The sequence below is a fragment of the Pristis pectinata genome, chromosome 34 (genome assembly GCF_009764475.1).
Source record: "Pristis pectinata isolate sPriPec2 chromosome 34, sPriPec2.1.pri, whole genome shotgun sequence".
Classification (NCBI taxonomy): Eukaryota; Metazoa; Chordata; class Chondrichthyes; order Rhinopristiformes; family Pristidae; genus Pristis; species Pristis pectinata.
In genome coordinates, this window is record NC_067438.1 from 12,335,562 (window position 1) to 12,348,876 (window position 13,315).

General features: G+C 51.0%; 1 protein-coding gene across 1 annotated transcript in view; it reads left to right on the plus strand.

Moving 5' to 3' along the window:
• The window catches only part of LOC127585956 (uncharacterized), a 30,693-nt gene that overhangs the window by 16,238 nt on the left and 1,140 nt on the right, over positions 1–13,315 (plus strand). The window contains exons 13-19 of the mRNA XM_052043712.1: positions 1,783–1,914; positions 5,871–6,128; positions 10,278–10,550; positions 10,866–11,129; positions 11,790–11,885; positions 12,099–12,131; positions 12,780–12,902. Coding sequence (XP_051899672.1) covers positions 1,783–1,914; positions 5,871–6,128; positions 10,278–10,550; positions 10,866–11,129; positions 11,790–11,885; positions 12,099–12,131; positions 12,780–12,902 — 1,179 coding nt within the window. The remainder of the gene's footprint in view (positions 1–1,782; positions 1,915–5,870; positions 6,129–10,277; positions 10,551–10,865; positions 11,130–11,789; positions 11,886–12,098; positions 12,132–12,779; positions 12,903–13,315) is intronic.

Here is a 13,315-nt window from a genome sequence, read left to right on the forward strand (position 1 = left end):
GACCTCGGGGAGCACCCAGCATAGAGCGGCCACCAGGACAAAAGAGCCATCACAGAGGTGGAGAGGTTCCGGATGATTTCCTTTCCCACGTATGGCACAGCCCCACTGTCCCGATAAGTCATCAAGATGACCAGCGTGCTCCAGGCAATGGCTGACAAAACGAAACTGTCACTGCGACGTATCAAGGATGCCCTGACGAAGACGGCAGCGCAGCTGGCTGCCGTCAGGCTGATGGCCCTTCAGAACCGGATGGCCCTGGACTCCCTACTTGCTGCAGGAGATAGAACCTGTGCAGTGGTCGGGAAGGAGGGCTGCACCTTTATCCCCGATGAGTCCAGCAACATCACCAACCTGGCTACTCACATTGGGGACTCGGTGGCTAAAATTCAAAATGCAAGGGACCAGCTCCTCCAGCAAGACACCTCATGGGGAAACCAGTGGCCGTTTGGGTCCCTGGGGGGATGGTGGGCAACTATCGTCCACTGGGCCACTGCCCTCATTTTAGTTGCAATAGCGTTTTGTATTTTGTGCTGTGCCTGTCAGATTATTAGAACCACTTCTGCCTTCCGTTAGTACCGCACACCGACGCGTAGTTGTTAGCTTAGTGCAGCTATTCCCCTGATTGGCATGTGGTCTAACTTTCGAGGGGTGGAATGTAATGTGAAAGGTCATGACTGTCATGTGACACGACTGAGTACTGGTCGAAAGTGACACCACTGTCAATCAGGGTCTAGCCCCACCCAGCCATTAGCAGCACACTCTGACCATTGGTCCCTGTACACACCTCTCATACCTGGCCAGGACCATCGGACTTGTTGAATTACCTGAGCTAACTCCACCCAGCTCTCCAGCATAATAAAGGATGCGTCAAGTGTGTGGCTCTTCCTCTTTTGATTGCTGTCAGGGTCGAAACCACGTCGAGGGACCACTGGTAGGACTATGCGCGTCCACAGGGGTTCAGTGGTGTTTTTCAGTAGATTCCCAGTAGCGTAGAGCCGTTGCTTGTCCCAGAGTCGGGCAGGGGTGTGGGTTCAGGAACCATATTGCATTTTTCCCTGACCATTTGTAACTAGCTTACTGTGTGTGTGTGTTCATGTGTGTGTGTGTATTCGTGTGTGTGTTCGTGTGCATGTGTGTGTGTGCGCGTGTGTGTGTTCGTGCGTGTGCACTTCGCCCCTGTTGCGACTCCCCTCACGTTTCGCGATCACCCGAGTGCGTGTGTGCGAGTGTGCATCCGTTCCCGTTCATTCTGTTCCCGCGTTTGTCTTTGTAAATAAATTCTTTTTAAAATCCTAAAACTGTGTCCAGGTCCCTCTGCCTTTGAGACCCTAAAGAACCTTTTCCCACATCAGTGAGTGAAGGGAGAGAGACTCAGTGAGTGTAGATCAGGTGTGGGCTGTTGTCAGTGTCTGTGACCCACCGCTGCTCCCCCACCGGCCCACCCTGATTCTCTTGTTCTCACTGTCTCCTTCTGGTCTCATTTTGTATAATTTCTGTTTAATTTCGTTCTTCTTGTGAATGTTGGTCTTTTGATGCTCTGTGCCTGTGGAGCTGCTGCCTGTGCACGGCTGGACTTGTGCAGATGGCAATAAACTGGACTTTGACTTTGAGACCAGCGCGACAGAGCAGCACACAGCAGGTCAATGACTGGGGCGGTCACTCTCCTCATCAAACCCATTGCAGGGTCTTGTCCTGCCCCACCCCATCCTCACAACCCGCTCAGAGCTCTCCTACCCGGAGACTGGTGACGCTGCCCCTGGTGATGTTTCTGATTGGTCACAACCCCCTTGGTCAGCCACAGGAGCTGGTTCACTTCACTTCGGTTGAGCTCTGGGGTCCCAGACATGGAGGGGACGGGCTCCCTGAGGGTGGGGCTGACAATGTTGGTCCTCCTGTGTGGAGGCGTCTCCGCAGGTGAGTGATGATGGGGGAGAGGTTAGTGTGGGTCTGGGGAGGGGGCATTGAGCCTCAGTGGGTGATGGGGGGTGGGAGGGGTTCAGAGGCTGGGGAAGGGGTTTCCCTCAGACATGGGGGGTGGGAGTTGGGAGGGTGGGTGTCAGGGTGGGGAAGGTGAGTGACAGGGCTCAGCGAGGGCAATAGACAGGAGATTCTGTGAGCCCGAAAGGGATACCCAGATGGTGTGTTGCCTCCCTGGTGCCAGGCTACGGGATATCTCAGATCGGGTCTAGAGTATTCTGAGGGGAGAGGGTGACCAGCCAGAAGTCTTGGTACATGTTGGGACCAATGACATAGATAGAAAAAGAGAGGAAGTCCTGAAGGAAGATTACAGGGAGTTAGGAAGAAGGTTGAGAAGCAGGACCTTCAGGGTAATAATCTCAGGATTACTGCCTGCGCCACATGTTAATGAAGGTAAGAATAGCAGGATCAGGCAGATGAAGGCGTGGCTGAGTAACTGGTGCTGGGGGCAGGGCTTCAAATTCTTGGATCATCGGGATCTATTTTGGGGGAGGTGTGACCTCTTCAAAAAGGATGGGTTACACCTGAACTCTAAGGGGACCAATATCCTGGCGGGAATGTTTAATACAGCTGTTGGGGAGGGTTTGAACTAATTTGGCAGGGGGAAGGAAACCAGGATGTTAGGATAGAGGAAGAGGAGTATAGAAACAAGTCCAAGACAGTGCACAGCAAAGATGGTAAGAGGGACAGGCAGGTGATAAACCAGGATAATCTGCTGAGCTATAGAAATGCAGTGAAATCGGTAGCAAATACGGGTCTAAATGTACTGTATTGAAATGCACATAGCATTAGGAATAAAGTAGATGACTTTGAAACACGGCGACAGATGAAAAAATATGACATTGTGGCCATCACCAAGTCATGGCTGGATGATGGATGTTTGATTGGGAGCTGAATGTCCAAGGGTACACAGTGTATAGGAAAGATGGGCGGGTAGGCAGAGGGGGTGGGGTGGGCCTGATGGTTAGCAATGATATTAAATCAATAGAAAGAAGGGACATAGGGTCGGAAGAAGTAGAATCTTTATGGGTTGAGTTAAGAAATGGCAAGGGTGAAAGGATGCAAATACAGGCCCCCTAACAGCAGCCGGGATGTGGACCACAAGTTACAGTTGGAAATAGAAAAAGCATGTCAGAGAGACAATGTCAAGATAATTATGGGGGATTTTAACATGAAGGTGGATTGGGAAAGCCAGGAAGGTAGTGGATCTCAGGAGAGAGAGTTTGTGGAATTCCTACAGGATGGGTTTTTGGAGCGGCTTGTTGATGAGTCCACCAGGGGATCGGCTGCTTTGGATTGGGTGCTGTGTAATGAACCTGAGGTGATTAGGAAACTAAAGGTAAAGGAACCATTAGGAAGTGGTGATCATAATATGATTGAGTTCAGTTTCAAATTTGAAAAGGTGAAGCTGAGATCAGGTGTGTCAATATTTCAGCGGAACAAAGGAAATTACAGTGGCTGAGAGAGGAACTGGCCCAAATTGATTGGACGAGTAAGCTAGTTGGAGGGACGGCAGAGCAGAAATGGATGAAATTTCTACAAGAAATGAGGAAAGTGCGGGACAGATATATTCCAAGAAAGAAGAAAATTAGGAATGGAAAAATGGCACAAATGTGAATAACGACAGAGGTTAAGGCTAAAATAAAAGCAAAAGGGAGGGCATACGAGGAAGCAAAAATTAGTGGGAAAACAGAAGACTGGGAAACTTTTAAAAACTTACAGAAAGAAACTAAGAAGGTCATTGGGAAAAAAAGATGAATTATGAAAGGAAGTTGGCAGATAATATTCAAAAAGATACTAAGAATTTTTTTAAATATATGAAGAGTAAAAGAGAGACCTGGGTTGATATAGGACCATTTGAAACCGGTGCGGGAGAGATTATAATGGATAACAGAGAGATGGCAGAGGAGCTAAATGAGTATTTCGCATCAGTCTTCACCGTGGAGGACATCAGCAATATAGTTGATAGACAGGTGTCTCAGGGGATAGAACTGAGTTCAGTCAAGGTTACTAGAGAGAAGGTGCTCGGGAAGCTAAGTGGACTCAGGACAGATAAGTTTCCCAGACCGGATGAAGTGCACCCTCTTGTTCTGAAGGAGGTGGCTTCAGAGATTGTGGAGGCATTGGAGATAATTTTCCAGGTATCAATAGACTCCGGCATGGTTCCGGAGGACTGGAGGGTCGGAAATGTAGTTCTGCTGTATAAGAAAGGTGGGTGGCAGCATAAAGGAAATTACAGACCTATTAGTCTGACATCGGTGGTGGGAAAGTTATTGGAGTCGATCCTCAAGGACGAGGTTATGGAATACCTAGAGGGGCAAGGCAAGATAGGTCCAAGCCAGCATGGTTTCGTGAAGGGATGATCTTGCCTGACCAACCTATTGGAGGAAATCTCAGGCAGGATGGATAAGGGAGATGCTGTGGATGTTGTGTATTTAGATTTTCAAAAGGCCTTCGACAAGGTGCCGCACAAGAGGCTGATTAATAAGATGAGAGCTCATGGAATTACAGGAAGGATATTAGAACGGGTGGAGCACTGGCTGGTCGGCAGAAAGCAAAGGGTGGGAATAAAGGGATCCTGTTCTGGTCGGCTACCAGCCACCAGCGGTGTTCCGCAGGGGTCGGTGTTGGGGCCGCTTCTTTTTACACTGTATATCGATGATTTAGATTATGGAGTAAATGGTTTTGTGGCCAAATTTGCAGATGACACCAAGATAGGTGGAGGAGTAGGGAGTATTGAAGAAACAGGAAGGTTGCAGAGAGACTTAGATAGTTTAGGAGAATGGGCAAAGAACTGGCAGATGAGATTCAATGTTGAGAAATGTGCGGTTGTACACTTTGGAAACAGAAATAAACAGGCAGATTATTATCTAGATGGGGAAAAAATTCAAAGTACAGAAGTGCAAATGGATTTGGGGGTCCTCGTGCAGGATGCCCTAAAGGTTAACCACCAGGTCGGATCGGCGGTAAAGAAAGCGAATGCTATGTTGGCATTCATTTCGAGAGGTATAACGTATAAAAGTAAGGAAGTGTTGGTGAGGCTCTATGGGGCACTGGTGAGACCTCATTTGGAGTACTGTGTGCAGTTTTGGGCCCCGTATCTTAGGAAGGATGTGCTGATGTTGGAGACGGTTCAGAAAAGATTTATGAGGATGATTCCCAGAATGAAAGGGCTGACATACGATGAGGGATTGTTGGCTCTTGAACTGTACTCACTGGAGTACAGAAGAATGCGAGGGGACCTCATAGAAACATTTCGAATGTTGGAAGGACTGGACAGAGTAGATGTGGCCAAGTTGTTTTCCTTGCTGGGTGAGTCCAGGACTAGAGGGCGCAGTCTTAGAATTAGAGGGTACCCATTTAGAAATGAGGAGAAATTTCTTTAGCCAGAGGGTCGTGGATTTATGGAATTTGTTGCCACATACAGCTGTGGAGGCCCGATCATTGGGGGTGTTTAAGGAGGAGATAGATAGGTATCTAATTAGTCAGGGTGTCAAGGGATATGGGGAAAAGGCCAGGAATTGGGGCTAGATAGGAGAATAGTTTTATCCAATGATGAGGTAGTGAGCAGACTCGATGGACTGAATGGTCTACTTCTGCTCCTTTGTCTTGTGATGTTGTGAACGGGGCCGGGGACACAGTCGGGGTGGAGCTGGAGACCGGGGCTTGGGTGGGGGGTGAGGGGAGGAAAGGGGGTGGGGGGAGCGGTGAGGCTCCGGTGCCTGAGCCCACACATGTGTGTGTCACTGTGTGTGTGTGTCACTGTGGGTGTGTGGACACCACCAACCAGCACCAACCTCAGTGAGGACCGGTGTGAGACACGGCTGTGTCGTTGCCCCAATGCCCCACCTTCCTCACTGTGATGTTACCCCTCACCTCTCTCTTTATTTCAGGCTCTCACTTTCTCCGATTTTTCCTGACATCCACAACTGAGATTCCCAGTTTCCAGCAGTTTGCGGGTGTCGGTTACGTGGACGGTGTCCAGTTCATGACGTACGACAGTGATCGGAAGTTGGTTCCCCGGGAGCAGTGGATGGTGGAGAGTGAGGGGGCTGTGAGCAGGAAGCAGGTGTTGCTATTTGCTGAACGTCGGGAGACGCTCCTGAAGGGATACATTTCGTTCCTCATGTCTCGGACCAACCAGTCGGGCGGTGAGTCCCCATCTCCCGTGTCCCCACCAGTTTATTCCCACAGGGAATGTTTTCTAAATTGAGTCAGAATCTGTGCATAAAGTAAGTGAGCCCAGGTTTCCCAGTGACTGGATTTAAGTGAGTGACTGGTCAGTGCTTCAAATGTGGCGGGGTCGTGGGGAAGGCACCGGACCGACTGTCTCACTTCCGCACACACTTTGGTTTTAATTTCAAAAATAGTTTATTCCCCGAAATATTCACAGGGAACACAACACAATCGGTACACGGCCTTGGTCACATTCCCAGTCTCATCCAGTTAACACATTCTGTGTGCAAAGCACCAATGCCTCTCGTGGTCTGTGTGCACAACCCACCCTTCCAGTGTTGCGGGACTGTTCCACAGGACCCAGCCCCTCAGACTGTGTTCCTTCCCCACAAAACCTCTGCGGTGACTCCACTGAACGTCAAGATGTGGAATCCTTGAAATGTGCAGAATGGAAGTGATTCATGTCCGGGAACGACCTCGGGCAGCAGAGCGGCTCAGCTGGTGGGACGGATCTGCTGCAGATTCTACACGGACGTGAAGATCAACAGGGTAACGAGGGAGAGAACAGGTCCGCTTTAGGATCAGTGGGGTCACCAACATGTGGAGCCACAGGAGACGGGTGAGGAGGATAAAGGAGGGAACGTGTGCTGGGAGGTGGAGGATAAGGAAATACTAAGGAAGGAAATCAGGAAGGCAAAAAGAAGACATGAGGCTGCTTTGGCAGATAATGTGAAGGTAAACCCGAAGGGTTTCTGCAAGTATATTAAGAGTAAAAGGATAGTAAGGGACAAAATTGGTCCCCTGGAAGATCAGAGTGCTCGTCTATGTGTGGAGCCTCAGGAGATGGGGGAGATCTTAAACGGTTTTTTTGCATCAGTATTACTTGGGAAACTGGCATAGTGGATATGGAAGGAAGGGAAACGAGCAGCAGTGTCATGGAACATATAGAGATTAAAGAGGAGGAGGTGCTTGCTGCCTTCCAGCAAATAAAGGAAGATAAATCCCCCGGGCCTGACAGGATATTTCCTCGGACCTTGAGAGAGACTAGTGTAGAAATTGCAGGGGCCCTGGCAGATATATTTTAAATGTCCTTCAACCACGGGTGCGGTGCCGAAGGACTGGAGGGTAGCTCATGTTGTTCCGTTGGTTAAAAAAGGCTCTAAAAGTAAACCAGGTAATTACAGGCCGGTGAGCCTGACATCAGTAGCAGGTAAATTATTGGAAGGTGTTCTGAGAGATCGGATATACATGTATTTGGACAGCCAGGGGCTGATTAAAGGTAGTCAACATGGCTTTGTGCGTGGTAGATCGTGTTTAGTGAATCTTGTAGAGTTTTTCGAGGAGGTTACCAAGAAAATCGATGCTGTGGATGTTGTCTACATAGACTTCAGTAAGGCTTTTGACAAGGTCCCACATGGGAGGTTAGTTCAGAAGGTTCAGACACTAGGTATCCATAGAGAGGTTGTAAACTGGATTCGAAATTGCCTGTGTGGGAGAAGACAGAGAGTGGTAGTGGATGATTGTTTCTCAGACCGGGGGCCTGTGACTAGTGGTGTGCCTCAGGGATCTGTGCTGGGGCCATTGTTGTTTGTTGTCTATATCAATGATCTAGATGATAATGTGGTAAATTGGACCAGCAAATTTGCTGATGACACTAAGATTGGAGGCATTGTGGACAGCGAGGGAGGCTTTCAAAGCTTGCAGAGGGATCTGGACCAGCTGGAAGAATGGGCCAGAAAATGGCAGATGGAATTTAATGCAGACAAGTGTGAGGTGTTGCATTTTGGAAGAATAAATCAAGGTAGGACATACACAGTAAATGGTAGGGCACTGAGGAGTGCGGAGGAACAAAGGGATCTGGGAATTCAGATACATAATTCCTTGAAAGTGGCGTCACAGGTAGACAGGGTTGTAAAGAAGGCTTTTGGCATCCTGGCATTCATAAATCAAAGTATTGAGGATAGGAGTTGGGATGTTATGGTGAGGTCGTATGAGACATTGGTGAGGCCAAGTTTGGAGTATTGTGTGCAGTTCTGGTCACCTAACTATAGGAAGGATATCAGTAAGATTGAAAGAGTCCAGAGAAGATCTACTAGAATGTTGCCGGGTCTTCAGGAGTTGAGTTACAGGGAGAGATTGAACAGGTTAGGACTTTATTCCTTGGAGCGCAGAAGAATGAGGGGAGATTTGACAGAGGTTTACAAAATTATGAGGGGTATAGACAGAATTAATGTGAGTAGGCTCTTTCCACCTAGATTAGGAGAGATAAGTACGACAGGACATGGCTTTAGGTTGAAAGGGGAAAGGTTTAGGGGAAACATTAGGGGGAACATCTTCACTCAGAGAGTGGTGGGAGTGTGGAATGACCTGCCATCTGATGTGGTAAATGCGGGCTCACTCTTAAGTTTTAAGAATAAATTGGATAGATACATGGACAAGAGAGGTCTGGAGGGTGATGAACTGGGTGCAGGTCAATGGGACTAGCGGAATAAAGTTTCGGCACAGACTAGAAGGGCCGAATGGCCTGTTTTCTGTGCTGTAGTGTTCTATGGCTCTATGTGGGTGAGGTCCTAAGTGGGTACTTTGCATCATTATTCACCAAGGAGAAGGACGTGCAGGACAATGAGATCAGTGTGGGGCGCGCTGATATGTTTGGGATTTCGAGATAGAGGAGAAAGCAGTGTTGGGTCTCTTAAAGAACATGAAGGTGGATCGGTCCTCAGGATCTGATGGGATATGGCCCAGGCTACTGAGAGAGGCAAGAGATGAGATTGCTGGGGCATTGACCTATATCTTCGTGTCCTCTCTGGCCACAGGCAAGGTCCCAGAGCACTGGGAGTAGTTGTTGTTGTTGTTGCATTATTCAAGAAGGGAAATGGGGAAAATCCTGGAAAGTATTGACCAATGAGTCTCACATCAGTGGGAGGGAAGTTACTGCAGAGGATTGTTCAGGGATAGGATTTATGAGCATTTGGAAGACCATGGTGTAATTAGGGACAGTCAGTGTGGCTTTGTGCAGGGCAAGTCATGTCTTACTAAGTTGATTGAGGTTTTCGAGGAGGTGACGGGGGTGATTGATGAAGGTCGAGCTGTGGGTGCTGTCTACAGAGGTGTAGATAGAGTGGACAGCCGGCATCTCTTTCCCAGGGTCGAAATGTCTAATACCAGAGGGTGTGCATTTAAGGTGAGAGGGAGATGTGAGGAGCAAGTTTTTTTACACAGGGAGCACCAGTCCCCAGGGAAGGGTCTGCAGTGGAAAGGGTGAGCAGTTTCAATTTCTTGAGTGTCAACTGGGCCCAGCACATTGGTGCAACCGTGAAGAAGGTGTGCCAGCATCTCGACTTTCTTTGAAGTTTAAGGAGACTTGACACATCATTGAAGACTCTGACAAACCTCTGCAGATGTACCGAGGAAAGCATTCTGACTGGTTGCATCAGGGCCTGGTGTGGACACTCCAATGCACAGGAACGCAAGGGGCTACAGAGAGTGGTGGACTCAGCCAGTTCCATCACGGGTACAGCTCTCCCCACCATCGAGGACATCTACAAGAGGTGATGTCTCAGGAAGGCGACGTCCATCATCAGGGACCCCCACCATCCGGACCGTGCCCTCTTCTCGATGCTGCCATCAGGCAGGAGATACAGGAGGCTGAAGACCCCACACCTCAAGGTTCAACAACAGCTTCTTCCCCACTGGCAGCTGGTTCTTCAACCCACCTGAGAAACCCCAACACGACCTGGGACTGTCTTTCTTTGTTCTCTCTCTCAGATTGTTATTTTGTTGTGCAAGTTGTGTAAAATTGATGACAATTTATGTGAACTGACGTTTGCCATGTCTGTAATGTACTGTGCTGTTGCTGACAGAGCTCATTTTCATGGCATTTGTCCCCAGTGCATGTGTCCCACTGACAATAAACTTGAGCTGAAACAGGATGAGTGTAGATGGGTACTTGCTGGTCAGCATGGACATGTTGGGCCGAAGGGCCTGTTTCTGTGCTCTGTGACTCCATACAGACGGTCTTGTTTATTTAAGGGCCCTTGAACTGCACGTGTCTGCTTCTCCGAACACGCAGAACAAGTTCCAGGGGCTCCCTTAAACCCCCGACGACTTTGTGTTGTCGACAGGAATCCACGTCCTCCAGCAGATGGTCGGCTGTGACCTGACGGAAGATGAGACCACGAACGGCTTTGTCCAGTACAGCTGGGACGGAGAGGATGTGATCAGCTTTGATAAGGAGCACATGGTGTGGGTGTCACCGGTACCGTGGGCAGTGGGCATGAAATACCAGTGGGATCAGAACAAGGTTCGCAGTCAGAAATGGAAGAACTTCCTGGAGACAGCGTGTGTCGAGTGGCTGAGGAGATTCGTGGAGTACGGAGAGAGGGAACTGCGAGTGGGTGAGTGGTGGGTGGGGGGAGATCCCAGGGTATTGGGGCAGGGAACTGAAGGTCACTGAGTGAGGAGGGGGGGTTGTCCTGAACAGGGGGAGGTGGGGGTTGGGAACAGGGACGGTGGGAGTGAGTGTGTGGGTTCTGGGAATGTAGAGGTGAGAACGGTGGTGGTATCTCCGGGTTTGTGTGGGTGGTCTCCTTGGGTGAGTGGATGGGTGGGAGTGGGATGTGGGGGTGGGTCTACGTAGGTGTGTGTCGGGGGGATGTCTGTCTGTCTGTCTGTCTCCCGGACCCTGCTCTCACCCCTCTTCCTTCCCCCAGTCCCCCCCCAGGTGACCTTCACCCCTTCGGCCCAAACCCCCCACCTCTCCTGCTTGGCCACCGGCTTCCACCCCCCGTCCATCGAGGTGACGCTGAGGAGGGACGGGACCATCCTCCATGAGGCCCACTCCAGCGGGCTCCTGCCCAATCACGACGGGACCCACCAGATCCGGAAGTGGGTGCAGGTTGATCCTGAGGACCCGGGACAGTTCTCCTGTCGGGTGGAGCACAGCGGACTGGAGGATCCTGTCGTCCTGGTTTACGGTGAGCTGGTTGGTCACCGTGAGGGAGGTGGTCCAAGTGCACCCATGGGTGGGGCTATCCGTGGGTGATGGGCAGCTGTGGGGTGAGGTGTCTGAGGATCCCAGGGCTGTGCTGGGGGAGATCCTCGGACACCCACAGAGGGAGGTCGGGCCCCCAGTATCCTGGGATAGGATGGAGCGGGAACTAGCATATCCCAGGTTAGGACAGAGCAGGCATCAGTGTAACACACAACATGGGAAGAGGGCCTTCAGCCCACAACATTGGGCCAAACTAATTAAATTAATAATCAAATGCCCAGCTAAATGAATCCCTTCTGCCCACACAATGCCCACGTCCCTCCATTTCCCACACATTCATGTCCCAGTCTAAGAGACCCTTGAACGCCCCTATTATATCTGCCTGCACCCCCAGCCCTGGCAGCATATTGCAGGCACTCACCACTCTCCCTGTAAAAAAAAATGCCCCGCAAGGTGCACCCTGGGTTATTACAGCACAGGACGGTGCACCCTGGGTTATTACAGTACGGGATGGTGTACCCTGGGTTATTACAGCACAGGACGGTGCACCCTGGGTTATTACAGTACGGGACGGTGCACCCTGTGTGATTCCGGCCCCTGTGTATCTGTCAGTCTCTGACACCCTCTCCGATTCTCTCCCCAGTGCGGGGGACTCACTCCCGGCTCCCACTCATCCTCGGGCTCCTGGTCGCCCTCATCGCTCTCACCATCGCTGTCAGCGCCGTCTACAGGTGGCGAGGTAGGGCCGGGGGAGGGGGGTAACTGGGCAGGGACTGAGGGGGAAGGGGGTGGGGAGGGTGTGTGGGTGTGGGGGAGTGTCCTGTGGCAGGGGAGGGACTGTGGGGGTGGGGGTGTGATGGGGCTATGCCCATGGGTGGGGGGTGTCCGTGGGGGGGTGAGGTGTGTGCGTCCCCTCCACCAGCCACTCTCACCCTCTCTCCTTGTTTTGCAGCGGGAGTGAAGAGGAACTACAATCCCACACCGAGTAAGCTCAATGTCGACCCTCCTCCCATCCCCACGTGACTGTGACTCTAAACTCCTTGTGGGTCCAACGTACTCAACAACGTTGTTCTGACCCCGGGGGTCGACCCAGAACGTTTCCACACAGTGTCTGAGCCCCGGAGTGTTTCCAGCACTTTTGTTCTCTCTCTCTCTGACTCTGTGTGTGCGTCTCTCTCTGTCACTCTCTCTCTCTCAAACTGTCACGCCCTTGTGCTCTCTCTCATTCTCTCATTGTCACCTCTTTCTCTTCCTCTGTCTCTCACCTTCTCTCAGTAACTCTCTCAGCCTCTCTCTCTCTCTCACTGTCTCTCAGGCTCTGCACACTCCCAGTTACTCTGTACTCTTTATCCCTCTCCCTCCCCCTCTCCCGCTCCTCCCACTGGGCACCTTCTGAGAATCTGTCCCTCTCTCTTTCTCTGCCTCTCTCATTCTAATTCTTTCCCTTCCCACCGTCTCTCTCCCCTCCCTCTCCCCCAATATCCCCCCTCCCTCCCTTTCTCCCTCACAACCCCCTCCTTCCCTCCATCTCCTCCCCCTCCTTCTCTCCTTTCTCCATCTCTCCTCCCACCCCCCCCTCCTCCCTCCCTCTCCGACAGCGACCAGTCTCTAACCCCTGCACTTCCATTCACAGCTTCAGACGGTGCAGGATCCTCTGCCGGTTCCACCGCCAGCAAGTCAGGTACAAATGGTGTTGATGGACACTGTGCTCCGACACCACTGGGCTCCACCTGGCTCAGTACGGACGCTCCTTACGGTATCGTCTCAGTGTGCCCCTTCGTTCCCCCGGTGTGTGGGTGAGGGGGGGGAATCTGGGGGGATGGGTGGGAATGTGGAGAGAATGGGTTTCAGGGAAAATCAGTGAGGGAATGGGATCACTCCATGGGCCGGTAGCGACTGGATGGGCCAAATGGTCTTCTTCTGTGGTGCAAGGAAATATGGAAATGTGTGAAGTCTCTCCATATCCCTCGATTCCTTCATATCCAACAACCTGTTGACCCCAGCCCCGGATACACTCCACATCCCATTGGGAAGAAAATTCCAAGGATGCGCTGGCTCAGGGTGAAGACTGTTTTCTTCTCCTCTCCCACGTCTCACCTGGGGTTGAGTCAGACAGCCCGGAAGCTGGCCCTTCGGCCCATCCAGTCTGCACCAGCATCACCCACTCTG